The sequence below is a fragment of the Polyodon spathula genome, chromosome 39 (genome assembly GCF_017654505.1).
Source record: "Polyodon spathula isolate WHYD16114869_AA chromosome 39, ASM1765450v1, whole genome shotgun sequence".
NCBI classification, from domain to species: domain Eukaryota; kingdom Metazoa; phylum Chordata; class Actinopteri; order Acipenseriformes; family Polyodontidae; genus Polyodon; species Polyodon spathula.
In genome coordinates, this window is record NC_054572.1 from 1,153,594 (window position 1) to 1,180,110 (window position 26,517).

General features: G+C 38.7%; 1 protein-coding gene across 3 annotated transcripts in view; it reads right to left on the reverse strand.

Moving 5' to 3' along the window:
• The window catches only part of LOC121304636 (forkhead box protein P4-like), a 95,359-nt gene that overhangs the window by 52,279 nt on the left and 16,563 nt on the right, over nucleotides 1-26,517 (reverse strand). For all 3 annotated transcript variants that reach the window (XM_041235876.1, XM_041235878.1, XM_041235877.1), the window contains exon 2: nucleotides 9,765-9,942. In XM_041235876.1, coding sequence (XP_041091810.1) covers nucleotides 9,765-9,932 — 168 coding nt within the window. In that variant the 5' untranslated portion in view covers nucleotides 9,933-9,942. The remainder of the gene's footprint in view (nucleotides 1-9,764; nucleotides 9,943-26,517) is intronic.

Below are 26,517 nucleotides of genomic sequence, written 5' to 3' on the forward strand. Positions count from 1 at the left end.
TCTGGCTTTGTGCTGGTTTTCTTCCTGCTCCTGCTCGACAAGGGCTGAGACAGCTAAAACACATGCCAATTAGTTTCCATTATGGCGGCGATTTCCTGAAATTTCCTGAAATGATCCAATAGGAAATGATCCAACGTTACCGCCACCAGAATGTCTCTCTCTCTCTCTTTCTCTCTTCGGCCCAGAAAAGCCATCATGCTTAAATGATTTTCAAGGAGTGTTGAAGGGACTGATTAATACACACACAGGTCCTGGGCAATAAACTTTATTGCAAAGGAACAGCCTAAGAAGGTCACTCAGAGCCTGAAGCAGGAATTGCATGCTCTTCTCAGAGGCTTGCCAAATAATCTGGTTAACATTTTCTGATAAGCAATCAATACTATAAGAATATATAAACTTATTACTACATTTATGAAGGAGAAAAGTAATTTATAAACTGAAAACTTCTTTCAATAATAATTATCAGTTACGTCTCTGCTTCATTAAGTATTTGTAGTGACTGATGAGTGTTCTGCTGGATCCTGATTCTTCATGGATACAGAGCCATTTGCCATTTTTGGATTATCTACTGCTAATTTTATATTACAATAAGTGTTTTAAATTATATTTAAATTATAACATTATATATTCCCCAGAAAATAAAATCAATACAAAAATACACATACCCCCATCATACAAACTAAGCCAAATATACAGAAATCAAGCAGGGAACAAGACAAACACAGATTTGTACTCTCTGACCCCAGAGCTGCAGCATCACACAGGATTTAAAGGCACAGACTCTGCAAGAACACATCAAAAGGAGGACTCTTAAGGTCTATTGTTCCATCTGAAGACCTCAACTCTAACCTTGCAATGTCACAACTCTGACAAGTTCTCAGCACAGACCAGTGATAAAGAAAGACTGCAGTAAGAATGCAGAAACAATAGGGTGTATATAAACCAGCATGCATACATGCACACTTTGAAGAGGAACCTATAAAAAGCAGCAAGTTACCGCTCCAGCACTGAACAGGTTAACAAAATTACCTCCAACCCACACCCAGAGACTGAAAGGCAAAGTAGAGGCGACCTCAGGACGGGTTTACAATCCAATAACATAGGGGTGCGACACCATAACACTGGATCGGAGAAAAAGAACACTGGATGGAAAAGAACAAAGTTAAAAACAAAACACTTTGACTTATTTTTTTAACTTTGTTCTTTTTAAATAATAAATAATTAAAGAATGAAACTGCGGTGTTACGGTGTTGCCTCTCTATTTTCATCAACTGTGATCAATATTGGGATGCTTGGGAAACTGAGAACCCAGTAATGGAGACAAACTTTTACAAAATAGTCTGGCGTTGTGATATTAGCTACATGATCCAGACGTCAGAAGGGTTCAAAGACATTACTCCCAAGCTTCTTGCACGCCCTTTTTAGATAAAAATCGGTCAGCTAAAAACAATTATAGAAAAAGATTCAAAATCATTTGGCTTGACCTGGGTCATAAACGTTTCTGGGTCGTACGGTTCTGGTACGGTACTGTACACTGTATGCTACTCCCATTGCGAATCACTGCTGGCGAGAGGCTTCCAGCAAGAAAACCAGGAGAACATGAAAAGAAAAAAAAGTAGCAGAAGAGCTTGTGACAGTCCTGCAGGGAAATAAGATTTCAATTAATATCCTCTTTGTATCTGAAATCGCTATGTACAAAAGAGCTGCCGACACTGATAACCACACATCTAGGACACCACCACAGCATGCTTTAGTCTTTGCAAAGTTCTTTCTGGAAAAAGCTATAAATTACTTTTATAACTCCCCTCATAAATACGGCATTCCGACATTCCAGAGTTTGGACTCAATGTGTGAAAAAAATCATTAAAATTTGGAATATATATATAGTAGGCCACATCTGAAATATATTCATTACTGGGCATTGGAGCAATATGATAGAATATCCAGCTTTTTATAATAACTATGCATTTATATAGTTCATATTCAAGTATAGTACATGTTTGGGTTTTTTTGTATAAACAGGTTTCATACCAATGCAAAAATTGACATTATAGTACCATATTTCAGTTTCATTCAAAGATAATTTTATTGCATCTGCTACTGCTATTACCACTAATTAACAGGGTTTATTTTAAAAGGAAAGGTTTAATAGCGGCAACTGATCTTTTAAACTGTGTGCAATAACATAAAACAGAGGAAAATATGCTCCTTGCATAAAGAGAACATGCTATATTTTGTGGGTAAACGGCTTTAGGTAGCACGCCAGTATACTGTGCCCTACACACTGTGTCATGCATCTCTGAATCAAATGCAGCAATTCATAAAAAAAGCAAGTTAAAAATACAGGCCTTTGGCGTGCCTTTAATCTGAACTACATAAAGTATTTGAGGAAGCATGCTGCAGCCCGTCTTTGGAACTGAACCAGATTGAGAACCCTACTCAGACATCGACCCTGGCCGTCTGCTCCTCGACCCAGCTGCACACTTCAATGCATCTCTTTAATGGCTTTGTCCTACTGGCGGCAGAAATCCTTCCTTTAAATGCTTGAAAAAATTACCAGTTTGAATAGTTTTTTTTTTTTTTTTAAATCATACATCACCAGCCTTTAAACAAATTTTGCTGCAAGTCTGATTTTGATTAATATTTAGCTATGATTCTGGAAGGCATTTAGGTAAATAACTTTTTTTTGTAGAATTCCTGCTACAGTATTACTCGCTTAGGTCATCGTTTTGCTTTGCTTTTTACATTGGATCGGTTTAATTCTTGAAAGAAAAGTTCTTGGAAGTTATTTTAATTCCCACCAACCCATAATGAAACTCTCCAGAGTTCTCCAAAATGTGTATCAAGGGGGTATTAAGCCTACATCTGCTCTACGAAGAAAAATAACACATGAAATGAAGAGTGTTTAAAAACGGTTAGGAAGAACGGTGTCTCCAAAAGCACATATTGTTGAGCCCAGAAGATCTAGGCAGAGAGAACCAAGCCTTTTCAATACCACTGCAGGAAGTTCGTACACTGGAGGTCTCTTTGTATCGCCACGGTAACAGCTGTGGGAGTTCCTAGATGCTAGGCAACCCCCGTGACCCTGCTTGACCTCTCCCCTCCTGCGACCCAGTTACAATGTAACTGTGCACAATTAAATCTTGGAATGCTTTTAAGCAATGACACCTTTCAATAGGCCGACTGTGTCAGATTTACTGGATGTTATAGTGCTTTCCACGCTCTTGGCTCATCACCTTCCATGTCTTAAAAGGATATCATACCCTGAGCAAAACCTGAGCCCCTCTCTTTTGTTCGTTAGCATGAAGCCTTCACAGTAAAGTTGCAGTAATCCCTTTTAATATGCAATCAAAGTTACCATTAAAAAGGGAGCGTACCTCTCTGTGCAGGCCCGCTCAGAGATCCCAAGCACTTGGCCAAATGCGCGTCATCTCAAACCAGGACATCATATACCTATTACTACTCAACAACTGAAGAGTACAGGACAATTTCACACACTTAATGAGGCTAAAACGGAGGGCAAGAGCACACGGTCGTTGACTGCGGAGCGGCTCTCCACTTCAGCACTGCTCTTGACCCTTTGCAAATCCATCATGCTGTACAGCACTGCCAGACGCCAACCAGATGTTTGACAATGGCAATGACCGATTTTGGCTGGTACCGTTTTGGACCGCGCAACATTGGGTTAAAGCAAAAAACGCCCCAGCTGTTTTCCCTGTCAACAAGGGGGTTTGCTTTCTCACGCACTCCCCTCGACTCAGACACTGTTTACACATACCACTGCTCTTTGTCTTGCATCACACCAAAGACTTGAGCTGAGCTCGGATCAAGTTATCTGAAGAGTGGGGCACTGTACAGTACAGCTCATCAATATGTCTTGACCTATCAAAAGGAACAGCCGCAGCGGCAGCATCATCTATCCCTTGTTTGATTAATTCTGTTGTGATGCAAATATTGCACATTATTAACCTATCCGGTCAGTGCAAAACCAGCAACTGACCTCAAAAGAATTTAAAAATCACAAAGAAAACAAAAATCTGAATCATACTGGCATGAAAATGACATTCTGTCTTGATTGATTGACACTGCTACTGCAATGCAAGACTACTAAACAATGAGTTCCTTGTGTTGAACATGTGTTGCAAACTCCACAAGCACAGGGAGTAAGAAGATTCTTTGAAACTGAGAACAGAGCTGTGAGCAATAACAAAATGTAGCATTAAATAAAAACTGTACTCATTTAAAACCCATTAGTGCCTGTAATTCCTTCCTCCAGGGTCTCTTCCCCTAGTGCTAAAGTATCCAAGAAAGAACTTAGTGTTTGTGTGTAAACAGGTAGCTGGAACTGAGTGCAATTAAAATACCACGGAATGAAGCACAGCTGTGCACAACAGGTCCTTCAGGGATAAGGATCAATTGCATCACTTACTTCCAAAAAATATCCTTAGGGGTATCACACTGTATCAGTTACTGATAAAGATGGATTGCACCATACAACAGCTGTAATGACAGCACTTTACAGTTAAGCCCCATGTTGCAGTCTATATGCTTGTGGCATCAAGATTACTTCCCCTCCCTTCTTTTCTTTCCACACTCAACTGATTATCCATTGGTACTGGAGTAAAACCAAGGAGCCGTTTGCCAATTGGCTGCCAATTGGAACCAAGACATCACCACCCATTACCAATACAAAGCAAAGCTTACTGAAATTAACCCTGGTTGGTTCAGCTCAACCTAAACTGTCCAGGCCTATGAAGAACTGGCTAACTACTGGTGGAAAGTGTCAACAGTGAAGTTGGCTCACATTGGGAAAAGCCTGCCTGTATTTACTTCTGCTGGAACAGGTAAAACCACATGGTTTTCTTTCTCTTTTTTTTCTTTCAAGTAGCAGAAGCGCACAGCTATACATAAATATACTGTACACTCATAACCTCAACATGACTGTTCCAAGAGAGACGAGAAATTAAATTGGAATCCACTACAACTGATTTCCACTCCACCTGTGCACATCTGCTCCCGAGGTGTGCTTTTATAAGAGGAGAGGAGAAACGCAAACTGTGCTACTTTCTTGAAGCAAAGGAATCGCAGACAGACAGCAGGTTAGCTGGTCAGCAGATGCAAGGGAATTCAAATTGAGTGCATAAAAATCACTCCAAAGAAGACCTTTATGCCACAGAATGGGATTCCATTGCTGTTCTGTGGGTGTGCACTATTAGTAGATATTTTCTCTTTCTTTCAGTTTTTTTTTTTTTTTTTCTGTAACTAAAAGGGTTTGCTGGACTTGGGGGTGTGAAGCAGACGAGAAACATTCCTCAGGGGGCCCCGGCGCCCTTTCTCGACACGTCTCGGCGCTACACTTTCTCTCTCTCCCTCCCTGCTGCAGATTTCTGCACAGCTTCTGTTTGTTTGGTAAAGACCGGCTTTGACGTCTTGAGATGTCTGATTTCTCCGAGGCTCCCAAGGGGCTCAGGGAGAAACTGCTTTGTGTTCTGACAACTCGAGTTTGTGAAGAGGAGCTGAATGCTTTTTAAGCTTGAGCGGTTCTTGGCAGGGTGTTTAACCACTATCGGTATACAACTGCTTCCAGGTGAAAGATCCTGGATCCCACAAGACGAATGAGCAACAATAAACAAGGGAAACAAAAACAAAAAAAAAAAAAAAAAACACATTTCTAGTTTGAGAATTGTTGGACTAGACGAGAAGGGAGAGGAAATACTTTTTGATAGTTTAAAGGTATCTGCATTGAAAATGGTCTAACTGTTGCTAGAAAATTTATATTTAAAATCGGTTATCCATGCAAAGAATACAGTAAGTCAAAAATATTTTCTGAAGTGTTATACATGAACTAGTAAGGAACAATAAACCTTGGCCATTTATGCAACCCAAAACATCTAGCTCTGCCGAAGACGCCCCATGTTGAATCTTAAAAGCCATGTTAACCAAGGCTAGCAAGCGATGACTCCCGTACAGTCAGTGGAACGACATTGCTATGGCTTATCAAAGATGGCTCAACCTGCACGTTTCACAATGGTTACAAGGCTACTCTGCAACTGATCTTAGTTTTTGCCTGGACATCCCATTGCTTCAGGTATAGTCCATAGGCATTTCACTCACTCCATTGCTCCTGGACATTGGTGGTTAGATTAAGACCTGGGGCTACATTTAGCAATCCAGCTTTATCTTAGGTCAAGCCTCTTCAGAAACCCTGCCCCAATGCAGAAATGCATGAATAAAAAAACCTCACTAAAGCCTACCTGCCAATAGCTGGATCCTATAGCGTGGCAGACCAGTACCTTGTGCTTGTGAATACCTTCTGATAGTACTAGGGCTGTAAAGAAGGGTACATTTTGACCTTTGAAGTTTCGAACCTTCAATGGTACTAATTTGCATAATTTACTGGTGCTGCTCAGTTTTCAAAATTAAAACAATCATTAGTGTTCCATACTTCTGCTACCACAGCACTTCGCTTGCAATGTCTTGTACACTAGGTAGTCACTACATATTTTACTGAAGCACTACAACCGTTATAGGCACCCCTCACCCCCAGTGCTTTGGCATAATATACCCGGGTCTAATGCGCAGCAGCAATGCCATATAGGGTTTCTATGGATAACGATTTGCAATGGATTTTAAAAGAACCACTTTTGTTTTAGTAATATGCATTATATGAATCAAAAGTTCACATTTTGCATGCGAGTGATATTTAATGATTTACAGTATTCACACATTGTCAAATGGTTTCTGTTAACAGAGAAAATAAATAAAAGACAGCATGCAGTGCGTGAATGCCGCCTGACGAACTGCATTCAAATTCCTAGCTAGCGAACGAACCTTTGAACACAGCCCTAAATATTACTGTACTAGGAATTGCTATAATTGCTTATTTGTCTTCCAAAATCGTAGTGAAACATTACCACAACTAAACATGAGTAAAAACAAGAGTGCTGCGTAAAAAGAAAGAAATTAAAAAAAAAACAAAAAAAAAAAACACAGGCTTCCAATAATTTCACTGAAAGGCTGGTACAACGATGGGTTGGGGTTTGTTATTTTTCTGTTTTGTAAAATGTGTTTAGATTGTAAAGAAATGTGTTGGTTTTATTGTGAATAAAAATGTGTTACACAAGTTTAAATTGTATTAGTATTAATTAAATCAGCACCAAATAAACCCAGCTCTTTCATTCAGGCCAAAATCAATAAACATAAAGGCACATGTTTCAACAGCAGAAAAGACACAGCATTGCAGGACCTCTTTCTATATAAATATTTACTTTGTGTTTGATTAAACCCCTACAAGCGCAGGCTACTATTTAATCAATAGCGGGATATATTTCAAACACAGTACCGGGCTCCACTGAAAGACTGCGTGTGTAAAGATCTATTCAGTCACATATCGATCAGACCATTACATGTATCTAACTGGCACGGCACAGTCCTCAATGAGCTATCAAATCTACCTTCACAGTCCTACTTACCACACTGACACAGAAACTACACCTCCTTCAGTACCAGGCTTTCTTATGCTTCCCGAGCACGCAAAACTGTATTCAATTTTGCTCATGTTTGCTGCGAATGAACAAGTGTCCTCCTATTTACCTCCACAAATCTAATACACAGACACACAGCCTCTCTCTCTCTCTCTCTAACTGATTTTTTTTCCCCTACATTGTTTGGTCCCTCGGGGGATACAATGTGTCACAGTGCGATACGCACAGCCGGGGCGAAATCTACTCAAGAGAAGAAACATTTAGGAGTATTACACGGGTGATTACTCTTTGGATCAGGAGGCAGGACCCTAATCATATATATATATATATATATATTAATATATCTATATATATATATATATATATATATATAATATATATATATATATGAGATGAAATAAATAAGAAACAACCCAACCATATGCAGGCAATAGATTCTCCAGCTTTGCAGTACAAAGCCTTCAATGGTTTAGGAACTGGTTGTTCAACGCCACACACACACACACCATTGGTTTGCCTTAACTGGACAGGAGGTAACTAGGTAGAAACTAATTCAAGCAGACAAACCGTTTGGCTAATATAATCATGGTTTTAACAGGTTCTGCTGCTTAGCGATCGAGATGCATCATGACAGAGTTAGTGGATACCCCTACTGGAGGTATATCAGGGTTTATTCAACACGAGCTCCACTGTTGAATGACTTGTATTCATTTCAAATGACAGGGCGGATAAAAGCAGTGACTTAAAGCTCTTGATTCTGAATATACGTGCAAATCAAATGTAATTGTATTTCCATTACAATGTCTAATGACATTCAACAGTACTGACCTAATTTCACTGGAATTAAATCTTTAAAATGACATTTAGTTCATCATATTCCAAAGTTTAACCCTTTAAAAAGAACCAGGATCGTGTTAACACGATGAAAAAGCACTTTGTTTTGATGACTTATAGGGCCACCATACGTTGCAGTACAGGCTTGAAAGACCAATGGATAGGGGAGGGGCCGATGTTCACTTCCTGGTAGGTGACATCACTGAGAGGGTCATTTAGTGTCTAAAGGGCAGATACAGTTCAGCAGCCCGGCAGAGACCAAAGCAGAAACAAAACATCACAGGAACTTGTTTAGAGCGAATAAATAAAAGGGGAAACACTTTAAACCTGATGTGTTTGACTTAATTATATATTAGAACGTTTATTCTGTCTCATGTCAAGAAACAGGTGCATATAAGCATATACTATTTCATCAACTAAATGTGTCAGTTACATTTTTTTATCCTTATTACTGCTAATAATGGAATACATTTACATGCCTGCTATTGTACTGTTGCTCTACTGGCGATACAGCAGGGGTTTATTATCTATCATGCATGTTGGTGAGCAAGTGTATTTGATATATGGCTGTGTATTGCTGTATATAGATCAGGGCGCTTCCCTCAATGACGTTGCCGTAGATATACATGTGGGACAAAGGTTTTGTTACAGCCATACGTCGGGGAATCTTCCATGATAAGGGTAATGGTTATAGTTAGGGACTAGAGAATAATAGAGAGTGATAATAATAACAAGGAGTAAACGACGGACATGTGCAAAAAGCATTTAAACTGAGGGGCTCCCGGGCTGCGCACCCCATAAAGATGCTCTGCGTGGAGCGCAGGAAACGCCCTATAGCCTGGAGATCGCTGGTTGGAGTCCAGGCTATTCCAATGCCGAGCGTGGAAGAGAGCTCCCAGGGGGCGGCGCACAATTGGCCAAGCGTCGCCCGGGTGGGGAGATCTTAGGTCAGCCAGGGAGCATCGGCTCACCGCGCACCAGCGATCCCTGTAGACTGGCTGGGTGCCTGCGGGCTTGCCTGTAAGCTGCCCAGAGCTGCGTTGTCCTCCGGCGCTGTCGCTCTGAGGTGGCTGCATGGCGAGCCTGCAGAGTGAAAAAAAGCGGCTGGCTGACGGCACACGTTTCGGAGGACAGCGTGTGCTCGTCTTCGTAAAATAATAGGATTGGCTATTTCAAAATGGGAGAAAAATGCAGTTTTAGCACTGCAGTTTTAGATCAAAAGGTGAAAATCTTTTCTACAGACCACAGAGGTTGTGTGCAATCAGCAGGGGGTTACAAACCCTCACTCAAGCAAGTTCGTGCAGGGATGGATTCTGGTGGTGGATCCATAGAGTTAGTGCCGATACACGAGTCAGTTCATGCCTTCATCAAACGTAACGTCGGAAATCTGACGAAGAGATTGGCCACAGTTTGGGTTTGTTTGCGACTGACAAGCAAAAGGCTTACCTGCTGTTGCTGGAGGTGCAGCAAGTCTACAGGATTCACTTCACCAGAGGCGTCCCCGTTGGACCCGCCTTCTCGACCGCCACTGTCTGGTTGGCTGCTCAGGCTGCTGACTCCATTCTGATTGGAGGGGGTTGTTCGAATCGTCTCAGTTGCCGATTCTACCATCATCACGTGTCACCTAAAAGAGGAAGGGTTCAATTAATACACATTTCATTAAAAAAAAAATATATAATTTATAAGAAAATCTAGTCATGTATTTTCTGCTGTCAGACAGAAATTCTAACATACATACTCTTAATGCCTGGCTTTTTGTATTTCTGCCTTTTCCAGTTTAGTACTAAAATTCCTTTTCTTAACAGCACAACCTGCATGCCTCACAGGGAGTAATACAAACAACACCGAACCAAAAAAAACAGTGTGCAATCGTTCACGGCTGTATTCTCTCATTGGAAATGAAAGGTTTCACACCAGTGTTTGACAAAGGTATTCCAAAAAAGGCATTCTTTAGCAAATCCAAGACATACCATTAGATGCATTTTAATTGTTCCTACAGTAGTAAGTTAGCAGAGTGTACAAAGAAATGAAACGCATAAAAATATGTTTCACTTAAAGCAGATCTTGTACATGTGCCTTTATATATATTTTAAAAATAGATCTTTAAAAATCCTATTGACTTTATTCTTCAATAGTGTACTTAATCCTTATGCTTCATGAATCGCACTTCACTTCCTTCTGCTTTAACCACACACCCAAACTTTCTCTGTTGGATAAGATAGTGAAAGGCTTGTCGGAGACATTACAAATACTACAAACAGGGCTGATCACTGGCTGACCCTAGGGTGGGCTTGACAAAAGCATTTAAAGAGAGGGACAACCTTATGAATAACCAAGCGTTAAATGCTCTGCCCATTGGGAAATAATACTAAATTTAAAACTGAAAATCTGATGTATTCACTCGTAGGGTTTGTGTTCTAGGAGGATGCATTTATACCTGGAGATCACTAATGAAAGTGTGTGTCTGTATAGTTTCTGAACCAATCTGAACCTAGAAGAAAACGACGACAAAGACGAGTTTATTCATGATTATCACATTGAGTGACAACGAACAAGTCATCTATGGATCTCCATTGCTCATAGCATGCAGCATGCCGTTTAACCATTGTGCAAACCACTAGCGACACCTGATTGACTAAAATGACTGACAGACATGGGACAGTTAGTGCCGAAAGAGAACAGAAATAAACAAGATTTAATGATGCCTGGAAAGGGTTAAACCTCACAAAACTTCAATTTCGTTTGTTCACAAATCTCCAAGTGGTATAAAAAGTGTACCAACTCTCACTGCAGCAGTGCCTCCCAGGCACCCCGGGGGTAATATTCAAAAAGTTCTCTGAGGAGCAATGCTTCAGAGGAGCTACACTAAACTAGAGCTGCATGCATCATGGATAGATCCCATCTAGTTCATATTCTACTGGAAACCATGCGTTTGTTCATGTGGTACGCAAGAACCTCCAAGTTCCTGCCCCTAGGTCCCTGATCCTTAAGCTTTAAAGATGTGCTTCACTGTAGTCTGCTGTGCTTTGAAGAATGTGGTTTTAAAACTTTTTTAGACTGTTAAAAGACAGCAACGCCAGACCAGAACTGTTTGTGGAAAAATTTTAAAAAGACAAGAAAATTAAAAAGTTAATATAAGAACATAAGAAAAGTTTGGAAACAAGAAAATGCCAGTAGGCCCATCAAGACTTTCCCGTTGTTAGCACACCATTCTCCCTTACTGGGGAAGACTCACTTAAAAAGCACAGAACACAGAAATCTTTTTATAAATGCTCACAAATGTTTCAGACACTTCGCCAGGTAGGCTATTCCAACAGGGAATAAGGATGTCCTTTAAACAGTTAATGAAATGTTTTGGGCGTTTAATAAAATAACAAAACAAAACAATGTGATGGAAGGCGTTCCCCCCTGCCCCTGGCACTTGACATTGCCGGAGGGACGAGCCACATTTGCTTTCTAATAGGAAGCTGACAGAGCAGGTCTCTCGCAGTGCAGTGGGAAGTCTGTAACTGGCACATGCTCCATGTCTGACTCGTAGGAGTTCAGCGAGTGCATCTACAAACATGCTTCAATAGGGCACCTAAATACACCACCTTGTCAGAATTGCAGTCTGCATGCCCAGTGTGCGTAGGAGTCAAGCAGCTATGTAAGTCCCTAACTTGTTTGGTTGGAGCAGGTGTAGCAGAAGCTTGTTGGAACCGTACAGAAATCCGGTTTTGTTTAACATGCCAAGAGGGAAAAGCGGCTTGCAATTCATTTAAAAGGAGGCTTATTTTACAATGCCAACACCTAGGCAAGTACACGTTAATACACCAACCTTTTTATTTTTTTTTTATTTTTTGCTTTTCTTTTCTCCTTCCCCACATTTTATTCTCCACTTAATAAAAACAAGCTGCGCACCAAAAATAATAGTCGTGTTCCTGTCACTCTTTAGACTCAAATCAAGCTTTAAACCTCAACTCCCAAGAGTTTACATTTGTTCCCGTGCTTTCAGAAGGAGCCTGTGCAACGCAGAGTTTCAGAAACGCTGTTACGCGGACTAAAAGGGGTTGCATTCATATAAAATCAAAAATGTCCCAATTACCTTTTTGATTCTCGGACCCGCAAATTAAGCGCTACATTTTAAGCCTGTCACATTCCACAAGCTGAGTCTGATCACAAGAATTTGAGGGCACTAAAACCTGCACTCTTTCACAAATCTCCGCCAAATTGAATAAATAAATAAATGCATTTAAAAAAAAAAAAAAAAAAACAACAACAAACACTAACGCCTTTCCTTCTACAGTCCATCTGGTTTTTGCTGCCAGCGTGACAACAAAAATGAATGTTTTGTAAACCTGTATTTTTCTTCTAAAGAAACTCTGCACTGAAGCAAATATTTAGTCAAACTGACCCTTAATGGCGTACTCCAATTTGATCTAAGCATTCCTGTGACATGCCTAGCAGATGAACACACATCACATTTAATGTGTTTTCCCAAAATACTCATTCGGGAGGCTACAATCTACTACCTGTACCCTCTCATTCCCAAGTTAACTTTTTATAGCAATTTACTGTGGTAATGGCTCTTTATCATGTTCAGCTTTCTGGGGGAATATTTATACAACTCTCTAGTCTGTTTCAAGATCTTTGCTTCAGCTTAAAAGAACACTCGTATTAATAATAGAAGCCTAGAAAGAGACATAGCATGATTGAAAGAGACTGCAGAGACGGTGCCAACGCACATCAGCGATTGCCCGAGGCTTGTACTGTATCACTTGCTTCCAGTGTAAATCATTAGGATCAGCTGCAAACTCCTGGCGTCTCCACTTCTACCTGTGCTTACAAATGTGCTGCCACAGTTATACTTTTCAATTAACCGTGGCAAAACGACTTGCAAATCAATTCCTGCTTTTTTTTTTTTTTTTTTTAAGTCCAAAAATGTTTCGAATGCTGCTCTGTGTGCAATGCCCCTTAAAACAGTGACAGCACAGTGCATTCCATTCTAGCTGCAAAAACAATGACTCGGGTTACCGTAGCATAAGGGCTTCAGCACTCAACATAAAAATGCATCCAGACCCCTATTTATAAAACCGCTTCACTTTAGGGTGAATCTTTATGCGACTCACTGTTTAGTGCTAATTGTGCAGCGGAGCAAAATGCTTTGGTAAATACGTAGCTCAGTGTCTTTGCAACTTCTAGGAGAACGTAAAACACAGTGGATGCTTTTAAATATTTCAGATTCAGATTCTCAACTATATATAGAGGGGTTTAGGAGGAGAGGTATGACATCACTTTACAGGGTTCAAAAACCACCCAAAAAGGTGTTAAAAGTTTCTATATTTATATATGTAGTTCACCCAGAAAAACAGACAAATCAGCAATGTGGATACGACCACTCAGAACTACTCTGAGAATATGTAAGATGTATTTTGAAGCCATATTGATTTGGAGAAAGAAGTGGCTTGCTTGTTTAATGTTTTTCAACTCGGTTTGGCAGCTTAGAGGAGGAAGGACAGGGTGTAATATGTCCTGGTTTTGTAAAAGTGTGCTGCATCTTGAAGAGGACTGAATGGTCAGTGATTTTAGAGTGGGAGGTTATTAGGAAGGAAGGCGTCACTTTCTATATATCACTGTAAATATGCAAATACATATGCATATTTGCGGATGGAGGCAGGGTAGAGGGTTTCAGGAGTCATCTAAAAGAAGTCATCTAGGGAAGAGGGCAGGAAGGAGATGCAGACAGAAGTACATAACCTTGCAGGGTTAGGGTTTTTTCCCTTAGCCCTAAACTGGCTTCTTACAATGCATTTGGAATGACAGCCTTTAATAGTAGTCAAACAACAGATACCTGATTTCGAGATCAGTTTACGTAACTGTCCAAAAGGAGTTACTCATATTTGCCATACAAGATGTAAGATAGCACTGCTTCAGTAAAGGTTTGTTAATTTCCTGGGTTATCCTGCAGTTAATTGGAGACTCACTGGCTTTTGCCTGCAAGGTTCCTGGTGGGTATCTTGCATGTATGCTCCCTGATGTTATCCTGCAATTAAGAGGAGTAATCCCTTTCCTCATAGTGAAAAACAGTTCAAGACAGAGTAATGACCGGGTAAGGGCAGACTCATGACCAGCTAAATAGACAGTACCTAAATTGCATTCTACATTGTGAAACAGAGGTGGAGCTTTATTGCTACCAGGAGTGAAGGATTGTTGCACAGTGCAATTAGCCATCATCTCTTGTGCCAGGCTTTATTAATACGACCTTCAAAATCTTGCATCCGCCAAAAGGAAAAGTTTGAAGGGTGAACGGATATAAGGGCTGCTGGAGCAAGAAAGGAAGAAGAAACTTCAGTTCTAGGGTACAACAGATCCCAGCGCAGTGCAGTTAACTACACAGCAGATTGTACAGGTTTTACAAAGAGCTCAATTAAAGTCTCTTCAATGGCTTTGTCTATTTAAGATATAGGAGTGACCACTTAGAGTAAAACTTGGACTGGCTCAGACTGCTATGCAATGAGTGACTACGGAAGGGCATCCCAAGAACTACCACAGGTGTTTAAAAGTCCAAGTGGAAATACATTATAGTATCAAAATCCTGGAATCCAGAAGATCCGGGCATACAAAGTTCACCCTTTCTTGTTCCACATCCATCCGAGCAAACCTCCCCGCCTTTCTACTCCCTGTGTATGTTTAATAGTATCAAACCAGCAGACACATTTCTGAGTGATGTCTGTGAGAACATACTAGAGACCATCTGTTACCTTCCCACTCTGACAAACAGGAACTCCAAGGCAAACCATCAGGGCTTTCCACTTACAAGCATTACCTGAAAAGAGATATTGGTGGGATCTCTCTCTTGGGATCTCTCTCTCGTCTCCCTAATCTTAACCTTACATCCCCACTGAGAGGTAAACAGCAAGCGAGTGGGGAGCAGATTTCACACATTTTCAACATTTGCATAATATCAGTGTTTTCTTTTTGCTGTTCCTCACCTTTAATGCTGTCAAAATCTTTTATGAAACTGACTTTTTTTTTTTTTTTTTTTTTAAACAAAAAGAAACTGGCCTTTGGGGAATCTAAACAAAAGTTTTCTGAAATTCAAATGCACATCTTTCCGATAAGAGAGAAACATATATACATATATCATTTTATATGTGTTTTTCTTTTTCTGAGGACCACTTATATAAATCTTCATACCACTGGGGGTGGGGGATGGGGGGGTTAACGATGCCTTTGTGATCAGATCCGTTTTCTGCTATGGAATCCTGTTTGTTCATGAATAGAGTGCTTGTGTAGTGTGTGGATACCATGAAGGATCTCATGTTGCATTCAACTTCATTAAAAACACAGTCCCATGTCCAGTGGCTACCTTCAAGCGCAAATATTGACATGAAAATTCGATCTGTTTGGAAAAAGACAGAGCTCGACACAGAAAAGCAGGTGGTTAAATTGAAGGTCTCTTACTACTGAAAAAATATGCACATATGTATTTAAAAAAAAAAAAAAGTTTAGGATCTCATATCACATGCATTCCAACCTTGACTGCTAAGACATTGCATAATGTGTTGCTTCATTTTTTACAATGCAACTTGTGTTCATAGCATGATCACAGCTCTTTAAAGAAAAAAAAAACACCCTCTTCAAATATTTGTATAGCAGATATGCCTGTTACCAGCCAATTCTAACTAAAAGTGCTGAAGTATTAATAAAAATGAGCTAATAAACCAAGAAAAAAAAAGAAAAAATAAATCAAAGTGGACATGGCATAATTTTATACAACATCTGCTTTCAAGTCTGCCGCACTTTGCATTAGCAAGTTAATTAATTGATTGGATCAGCGCGGGTTTAATCAAATAAAATGTAATAACTCTAATAAAAACAAAGCAGACTTTAAAAAAGACGAACAGCAAGATAGCACGTCCACTTTTCAAATTAATTGAATTTTAGTACTTCTGAACTTCGGTCAATGTATCCCCAAGAGTAATTACTTTGCACTCTGCCCAAATGCTGCAACACAAGAAAACAGGAATGGGAAAAACTATTTACTGGATATCGACGAATGCAAGTGGAATTTCAACATGTTTTAATCAGCTTCTTTTAAGTGGTTATTTTGTATGCTTTTCCACTTAAATCACTTAATAATAATAATAATAATAATAATAATAATAAATATTATTATTATTATTATTATTATTATGGAAGCTTTTCTATAGTCTCTTTTCTGATAGTCAATGCCAATTAATTAATTAACCAGTACTGGACTCTGCAAAAAATGATATTAAATTAAATCATGTGTCTTTAAGAGTTTGAGTTGAAAAGGGTCTCGTTGAATTATACAGCTTGTATTTTATAGTTCAGCATGCCCAGATAAGTCAGTAAGGCATAACACAGGTACCCACAAAGCATGAAACACTCAATGAAATGAAAAGAAAACCCTACTGAGATATACTGTACTGGCAGGCCCATTTCGCTGCAGTTTAGAAATACACCCATATTAATCAGATCCAATAGAAATCAACCAAGTTTAACAAAATCAATCTGTGAATTCAGAAGTAAATTCAGGGAACAAAATGTGTCAACTATTTGGATTTATACAGGCCACAACTTAAGTTTAGAACAGAACGTTATTATTATTAATATATATCAGCGATGGGAAATCCAGGCCTGTGATTGGTTAAAACCTCATCGTAGGAGGAACAGACTGAACTATTGCTCTATCATCCATACACCACCGGTCAATAGTCTCCGTGTGTCACGTGATTGGTTCACATCACTGTCAGTCCTTTTCAAAGGAACGCCTTTCCGGCTGAACACTGATTCTGCGAGTTATTTATGCGAGTGTTATTTATTTCCTTATGCTGTGTCAGCCAGATTTAAAACAATTTATATATATATGTATTTGCATATGCTGGATCAGCTATATTTAAAGTCATATTTACTATCCTATCTAGCCCCACTTATTTTCTTGACTGATTCATATATTAAATGTGGACTACCGAGCCATAGTGGAGGATTAAAATGTCCCTCAGGAAGACTATTTTTAGCTCCAGGGTGCAATGCCCCCTGCCTGCGACTCCAGGTGTTATAGCCCCATGTCGGTAACAATCGTCATCTTTCAGGTCAATAATTTTCTACTATGGCCCTCGTCTCCAGTCCATATTTACTATATATACACACACACACACACACACAACTTTGTGTGTGTGCTCATGAGAGAGAGAGAAAGAGAATGACAAAAAAAAGAATATAATTGGAGAAATGTACGCAGTAATAATAGGTATTCAGAAAATGATAATTCATATTAAACAGGGTGCATAAAGTCAGGCTCATTTGCATGTTTTAGATTATATGCATTTCAAAAGTAATTTCCGCAGGGCATATGAATGACATTAATTCCCGAGCGGTTTTTGCTATAGACCTCAAACTATCAAACACTCAAACATTTAAAAGAAAACGAGAAAAAAAAAAAAAAAAAAAAAAACAGCACAGCATTTGCAAGGGGAGATTTCAAGGTTAAAGTATCTGACTATTTTTTAAAGTTCTTCCAGGGTTGTTTAAAGTTGCAGCTATCCTAGTTAAGGTTATAGTCGATAGAGTATATATATATATATATATATATATATATATATATATATATATATAATCATCATTTTTTTGTATTTATTTATTTATTAGGGTCACAGTAACTGAACCCCCAGTACTCTGTTACTATTGCAAACCCAAAGCATCTTGAGACATTACTAAAGTACTAATAGTATATAAAACAGTTGTACTGAAATGAACTTAAGTTTTTTGTTTTATTTTTCTCAGTATCCGTCACTGGGGTTTCATACTATGTTTCACATGTCACATTAAAGTAGGGCTCCATTCTAAGGGCTTCTAACCACTTCCCTTCCACAATGGTCTGTTCCCAACACCCCTTTCCTGCACCACGCGGGTTCCTTTAAGATCACTGGAACTATTCACAGAAGTCTAACATTTTTTTAAATAATGTCTTAAAACAGTCCTTAAACTTTTGTGAATAGGGCCCAATGCAACTAATGCAGGTCACTGTGATTCTAATCTGCAGAGCCAGAGGTTATTCAAAATCATATTAAATAATAATAATAATAATAATAAAATAATAATAATAAATAATAATAATAATAATAATAATAATAATAAAAAGCACAGTATTCACCCCTGAACTGTAGCATCCTACAGCCTTACTAAGTTTCAGGACTTGGCAAGGCCTCTGGTATTAAACTAATGACAGGCTAGAGTGGCCGAGTTAATGGAGATTTAGAAGGGATAGTATTGGATTGGTATGGTGCTGCTAACAAGTTGAATTCTTTCTGTACGGTACGTGCACCTGTTAAAACAAACTTCAGAAGCACAAAACTCGTGTCCTTATTTTTACAAGAGATCCAGCTTCCTAGCAGAAAGGAGGTAAAGATGGCTTTGCAAATATCTTGCCGTTCAACTGAACTCGAGCTACATTTGAAGGGAATATTTTTCATCTCTTAAATCCGTAAAGCAACAGAATAAAAAACATGTTAGATTGAACAAAAGGAAACAAATAGCAACATAATTACTGTGTACATTGGCATCTGTCATAAAGCTGTTATATTCATAGTTTAGAATTCAGAGACACCAACAGTACTATCAGGGAACACACCTCTCAGCACATAAAAGGGGAGGATGTCAACATTAAACACAGGCTTAATTCCAGGCATGCGAGTGAATGATACTATGACAATTAATTACTGCCATTAAAATAGAAATAAGTTCCTATTTAAAATCAGTAAGTTTACTCAGCAAGACTGACACGAGCGATTGCAGTCAAACAAGTACTTTTTCTGTCAGTAGTCGTGTCTGCTGGCAAACACAAAATTAAACACAATAAAGTTGGGAAGAACCCCCCTTTCCCCCCCTCCAGACACACAGAGGTCACTTTTATAGTTCTGCAATGCAGAAAACATGCCTGAAGACAACAAATCCTTAAAGACGTCCTTGACTTGATCTCCCCTCTTTGTGATCCTTACTTTGAACTTCAATTAAAGACCCCGGGAACTGAATCACTTGGAGAACACAAGAGGAGAGAGCGAGTAATAAAACTAACCATTAACACCGTTTCCTATTAAATATGAAGTCTTTTAACATATTTATTAACCGAATCAATTTTTAAAGATCACGGGGGGGGGGGGGTTGTTATAAAGGTGCATGCACTGCATTTAAGTAAACATACATTTTAAATAAAATCTGTAGAAATCAGAGGGGGATCTAGTAGGCATGTAGTATTATAAAACATGTTCATTCAAACTAATCTAAAAACAGGAAGACTACTTGATTAAGGTACAGATTTATTGTTAATCGTTGTGCTCTCTACACTACATTCGCTGAGGCTGCCCGCCAGCACATCCCAGCGAACGCTGTACTGCAATAACTGCACGTCTGTAAAGTGTTAGTCTGAGAAAGTTTTTTCCTCCTTCTTGCTCAGAGCCAAATTAAGGGATATGGCAAGCAGATCCAGACGTGGGGCTCCCCCAACTGCTAGGGGACCCAAGAACCTGTCATCACGTCAGCAAAACCGACAGGATGCGAGACCTCTGCTTTACACACCGACATTCCATCAGCTCTCCTACTGGATAAGTGTGGCATTGTGCTGTTCAGAAAAAAGCAACAGGAAGCTAGGTGAAGAAATAAAAAAACACACACACATCATGAACCTTTTTATTTTGGTATTCCTGCTACAGTGATTTTGGTTTTGCTTTTTGCTATTTCTCATTTCCCCAGGTTGAGCCTTCACAAAAAAAGACCCCACCATAGAAGGGCCCTGTGCTGTCTTACTGCAATGATCTTATACTTGGTGCCTTTATAAAAAAGAGGTTGCTATTGTGTTTTACGTTGTAATGACTGCTCATACAGAGAGGTTTTATTCACCTATGCAAGTTATTCCAAGGAACCTTAACCCCAAAGTGTATTGTTAACCTCTGTTGTATACTTCATCGGAGGTTTGCTCTCAATTTCAATTTAGAATTTGGGAGGTTCAAGCAGAACCTGCTAAAAAGGTTTGGGCAAAAATCTATTCTTTACCTTTGATGTTTTCGCTGGGAAATGCCAGCAAGACTTCCAGGAGTAGGCCCAGCACACCTGGGGAACGTATTCATTTTATTGGCCGCTGTTGTCCTTGTCCGACACAGGCCTAACAATTCAAGCACACAATGGTTCTCTCTTTCCGCTACCTCCGGCTCCTAATTCTGTTCACCCTCATCTGTCTCCTTTAATAACCAAGCAAAGGAATGGAAAAACTTGCATATTTGTCATTTCCGACTATTTACCTTTTTCACGGCAAATTGGTTTTTACATCTCCCTTTCCTGGAAGAGCAGGCTGCAACTCTGCCAATTCTGTCTCCCTACTTTATAGACTTGGCTCTCTGGAGAAGTTTTAAAGCTTTCAACTCAAAAGTCATTTAAAATGATACAATACTGCTTTTGTCCCCGTATTTTTTTTGTTAGAAAGAAAGGTTTCTTTTTTGCGAGTCTACGGCTGGTTAAAGATGGTTTTTTTTTTTTTTTTTTTTGCAGGAAATCCAAACAACATTTTTTATAAAAGGACAACTAAAAGGTGTCCAAACTCAGGCTAATTTGGACTGAGACGTGACAAGAAATTACTGCATTTTAAAATCCAGCAACTACTGTCACTTCTTCATAAGAGCTGGCAAATCAAACCCGCACTGGACGGTTTCTGCTGCTTTGAGCTGTGTTAAACTCACGCGTCTCCAGATTTTTGCTAATGGGTACGAACATTAAGAGCTCAACTTATGTTCTCGGGTCCAGAGAAAAGCCTTTTTACTGGATTCGGGGGGGGGGGGGGGGGGGGGCAGATACAGAAACCAAAGTTGAAGCATTACCTTCTATGGAAGTATGATGGAAATAGCCCAGGCAAAAGAGTGAAATTATTGCCATTGAAGGGAGAGATCCAACAAGGTGCGAATTGGCTATTACATAGCTTGAAATATAAAATCCAGTTCATGTTCTCATCATAATGCACCTATGGAGGCCACATGCAATGGGCAGCAAGATTCTAGGACTACAACAAAACTGGGACTAGTCACCATGGCTACCATTTGCCTTGAGGAGGTCTTCCGTTCTTGGGGTGACATGAAGAGCTTAAAACGAGAAACTTGCTGCCCACATCTCAGCTTTCATTGTTCTGCGGCCCAAGATTGTTCCTCTGTAGTAAAACGTCAGCGGATCCTCTATTAGTTTAAGAGAATGTCAGGATTTCCATTGTCAAATCACAGTAACAAAATATTTTCCTATATTCTGTATATAAAAGAGGCGTACAGACATTTACTAAACGATTCTTTATGTTTTTTATACACTTGCAGCTTGCATTATCATCCAAAAGCTAGAAGAAAAAAAAAAATATATATATATATATATATATATATATATATATATATATATATATATATATTATATATTATATACATAGTTTCATAATTTTTGTATGAGTTTCTCCAATATTGAGCTATTAAAACTAATGAAAATATGACGAAACTCCACAAGGAGCTCTCTCAATCCCTTTCATTGTTCTAATTATTCGCTCCGGATCTTTCATAATAGTGCCATGCTTTATATGAATTCATTTTAATAGCTTATTACAGAATCTCAGTTTAAAATTCTACAAAATAGCACTATTTAAAACCAAACATGACATTTAAATGAGTATCTTAAAGACAGACATTTTCAGATTGCTAAACGAACATTAAGCTAATAAATGATCTGCTGAGAACCTTATATTACATACACACACACATATATATATATAATTCCATGTAGGGTTTCTGTGACGTCAAATTAGGAGGCAGTGTGGTCCAATGGTTAAAGTCCAGAAGGTCACCAGTAGGTCACCAGTTCAAATCCCATCTCTGCCACTGAACAAGTCACTTAACCTCCTTGTCTTCCATCCTAGAGATGAGATGTTAAATCAATGTCCTGTTGCAAGTGACAGTTCACAGCCTACCTCTCTAAAGCACTTTGTGATGGTGGGCCACTATGAAAGGCACTAGATAAAAAAAGATATTATATTATTATATACACACACACACTTCACCTCTGAAGCACTGAATGGTTTTCAGTTAAAATCTTAAAATAAAGTAACATAAATATTAACAGTATATATGTTAAATTACACCCTAAAAAAAGTCCTGATCATCAATAATATTGATGTGGTTTGGGATGTGCCCTATACAATAAAAAATAGACAACACTGTGCAAGCTGTAACAGCGGTAGGGACTCATTTATGGAACAATTATTTTGTGTAATTCTCTTGCCTTGCGTCCCTCATAATAGTTATTTTTATGAGAGTTACCATTTCACTGTAACTTGTTCTCTTTTCACCTTTCAAGGACCACTGTATTAACAAACCTCACCCCACCATATACCAGCCAGGCCTATGCAACCTTTATGCACTGCACAGCCACCCAGGACTGAAAAAACCTGTTTAAACTTTTGACTCTGCATTGGACTCTCATTTTTCAAGACATTTTCCGTTTTCAGGCGCAACACCTCTGCAATAAACCTTGTTATACAAACCATGAAAGTGTTGAAAACTGGCAACTGCCACTGCAGAGGTGCACAATACCCAGATTCTGCTACAAGAACTGGCGAACTCTCGGGACAGCCTCCCCCTCCAATCCCCATCCCTGCGTGGGATTTGCGGTAGTGGTGAACGCAGCTGGCAACATCTGGAGACATTTTAACTGTTTACATTTCCAAAAAATGTTGAAAAATAGCGCAGGTGCCAAAAGAGTAATAAAAGAAAACAGGTCACAAAAAAAGTGATTGTTTAAACTATAACAACTTTCAATCTCTCTGCTCCTGGAGGCTGGGTAATGCTGATCATTCTTCACGAACAAGCCTAGAGCTTTAACACACACATATATATACACACACACACACACACACACACACACACGATACATTCCAAGCACTATATCCCAAATGTGTGCCCCTCCAGCAGACAAAGCAGCTGCTTACATTTGTTCTATTTCACTGGTTTATGTTCTTTTCATTCAAAAACCAGAAAAGAAGCAGGACACTGACAGTCGGTTTGGAACCCCGACAAGATTTCAATATAATAACGTCTCAATGAGCAAAGTGGAATCATTACCAACTTGAACAGACTGAAGGTTGAAGATGTTTGTTTTAACCAACTCAAAAAGCTTTATGTCTCGGACATAAAACCTTAAAAAGAAAAAAAAAAAAAAAAAAATATATATATATATATATATATATATATATATATATATATTACGCAATTTAATTTAAACTAATCTAAACCTACATTTTGTCGCTTGAAAGGATGATGTCATTTTTCCCCACTCCCAGTGCAAAGCGAGTCAATCATGTGACACACAAAGGCCTGCCCTGTGTAGGATGCAATTAGTCTGATTAGGTATAATTCACGCTTTTAAGCCAATACTGGACTGGTAAATAGTAGGAAAATTCTTAAATCAAAACCAAACTTTACATGGGGAATGCTGAGAACACACACGCTGGGCAATCAACTTTGCAAAAACTCCATACCAAACAGCACGCCTTCATTTAAAAAAGGATTCCTGTGACTGAATCATGACCCGGCCCTAGCCTAGGGCTAAAACCTGACATTACGTATATGGAGACACAAACACACACATCTAAAATGCTTATTTCTAATTTAAGCCAGGATATTTCTTGTGGGCTTCAAATGCTTCAGCTAAGATATACAAGGAGGTCTTGGTGATTGGAGCCGGTTCGTTTTGAGAGAATAAAAGTGATAGACAGTGTTACCTTCACACTGTAGTCCCTAATGGGTTCTTGAATAAACACACACATTATCTATTAAGGACTCGTGTGTGCTCTTTGCCAAGCGACTGATTCATAGGAGTAATTAGCACAATGCTGTTTGGAACAGAATGAACAGGAAAAGAAAAAGAGACAAGAGTAAGAAAAGCATCCCTTTTTTCAAAGGCAATGGGCTCCCAAACGACACACCAAGGTAATCGCTTCACAGATACTGTAATGGACATATACAAACGAATTACATTGACAGATATTAGACAAACGTATTATGCTTGCAAGTCAATCATGTTTTCAATAAACAGACATCCCTAATTCTACTTTGTATAGCAGTGCATCCATTTTTAATTGGTACACTTCTACAGCTACCATGCTTTCAATTTATAATTAGGGGATATACAGAAACGCATTGTACAAATAAATAATGGCGTTTGCATTTGCATTTTCAGTTCTCTGTACAGGACTATCTGGAGATTTCTATTAAGGTTTGTTTTCCTATGAAATCACTTGCATATCTTTATTTGTTGCAAAGTTAAACATTTCGTTTGCCCGATAATTCCCTTGAGTGCATCGGAGATGTTTACCGGGTTACAGAACTAACCTTCTGAAATTTCAATCATATCTAGTAAAAATCCAAAATCCAAAAGGAAAGTGAATCGTTCCTATGGTTTGAACACTAGCAGGGAATCACTTTCCCCTGTAAATTACATTGTAAAATGCTAACTAGATTAAATCTTCAGAAGTGACCAAGGTATAAAATTACACTGTGCTGGCTTGGAAAGTCTATAAAACATTAACAATCATCGTCAGGTCAATTTACAATTTCCAAATTTGTTTTAGCAGAACAGTAATTCAGCAGAACGAGTGGGACATAACCTGTTGCAATCCGAAATAAGGTTGGATCACATTTTGTCTATTGTGCTGGAAAGGGGGGATTCATTTTTTCCCCCCGACAGTCAATTTGGTGCTCATAACAAGGCGATGTGCATTTCCCCCATACCATAGCCAAACACAATGCAGGATGGTGCTACTCAAAACTTCCCCATAAAAACCTGCAATTGCACCTTACGATAATAAAAAATACCTCCAGACCGACATCACTTGACCCCAAACAGATTCAAAGCCACCGCACCCCTGCAGCGATTTCATGCATTTATATATAAAAAATGAAGTGATTAATTAATGAATTTAGTTCAACTGCAGTACATCTCCTACATGAATCTTGCATTCAGTCAAATCCAATGACAGAACGACCAGGGCAATCGGTACGGCTCCAAATTACACTGCAGCGCAATGCTGGATGCAAGGAAAGTCATTCTCTCCTTTCAGCTGTTTAATTAGCACTTCCAGTAGACGGCATCCAAATGAGTCAGTCACATGACTCTGCAGGGGCTTGTGGGTTATTTGGAACAGCAACAGTAGTCCATGAGCGTTCAAGGTGTACCCTCCATACCCACCTACAGTGTATATTTAGGGTGACTTTCTTTCAGCTAGTTTATTTCCTACCATTTATTACACATGCTGGGACAAGTATGGTGGCTGATACAAAGAAATTAAGAAATGAATGAATGCATTAACCTTGCATTTTTACTGCTTTTGATACTTGTATTATGAAAGAAAAATAGTTTTTCTAATTCATGCACTGCAATAAAACCACAGATTGAAATAAATTTTATATATATATATATATATATATATATATATATATATATATATATATATATATATATATATATATATATATATATATATATATATATATTATATATATATATATATATATATATAAACACACACACACACACACACACACACACACACACACACACACTTTATTCATTCATTTTCTGGTTTCTTTAAAACAAATTTTTTAAAAAGAATTCCAATTAATACTCCTACACAGCAATTAGCTATTAAAATAGCTAATGAACAAATTGAAAAACCCTTGGGAGAGAGGACGTTGGTTTTCTAATTAATTCCGAATCTAGCATATCTCATTCAATGCCTTCTAAGCAAAACATGTAACTAAAACATGGGCCTTCACAAGTCTTTGTTCTTCTATGCGTTTTGTTTTCTTCCATTACTACATTTTCCAATGCTATTTTATTAGGGACAAAAGACGTTTCTAACAGCAAACTATAAATGACTGCTGGAAACAATGCGTGTGTATATAAGCAATAATTCAAAAGACAGCTAATTAATAGATTGTATATTCAGGCTCCTGTCGGGTTCATGGACATCTCGCATTTAATTGTAGGTGTTCAGCTTCACTCTGAGCTATCAAGCCTTTAAACCAGAACTACTGCATTTCTGTTTAAAATTTACTTTAGGTTAATTTATTTGAGTGGGAAGGTCCAATACCTGCAACAGAACGATTTCAAGACATTCCAA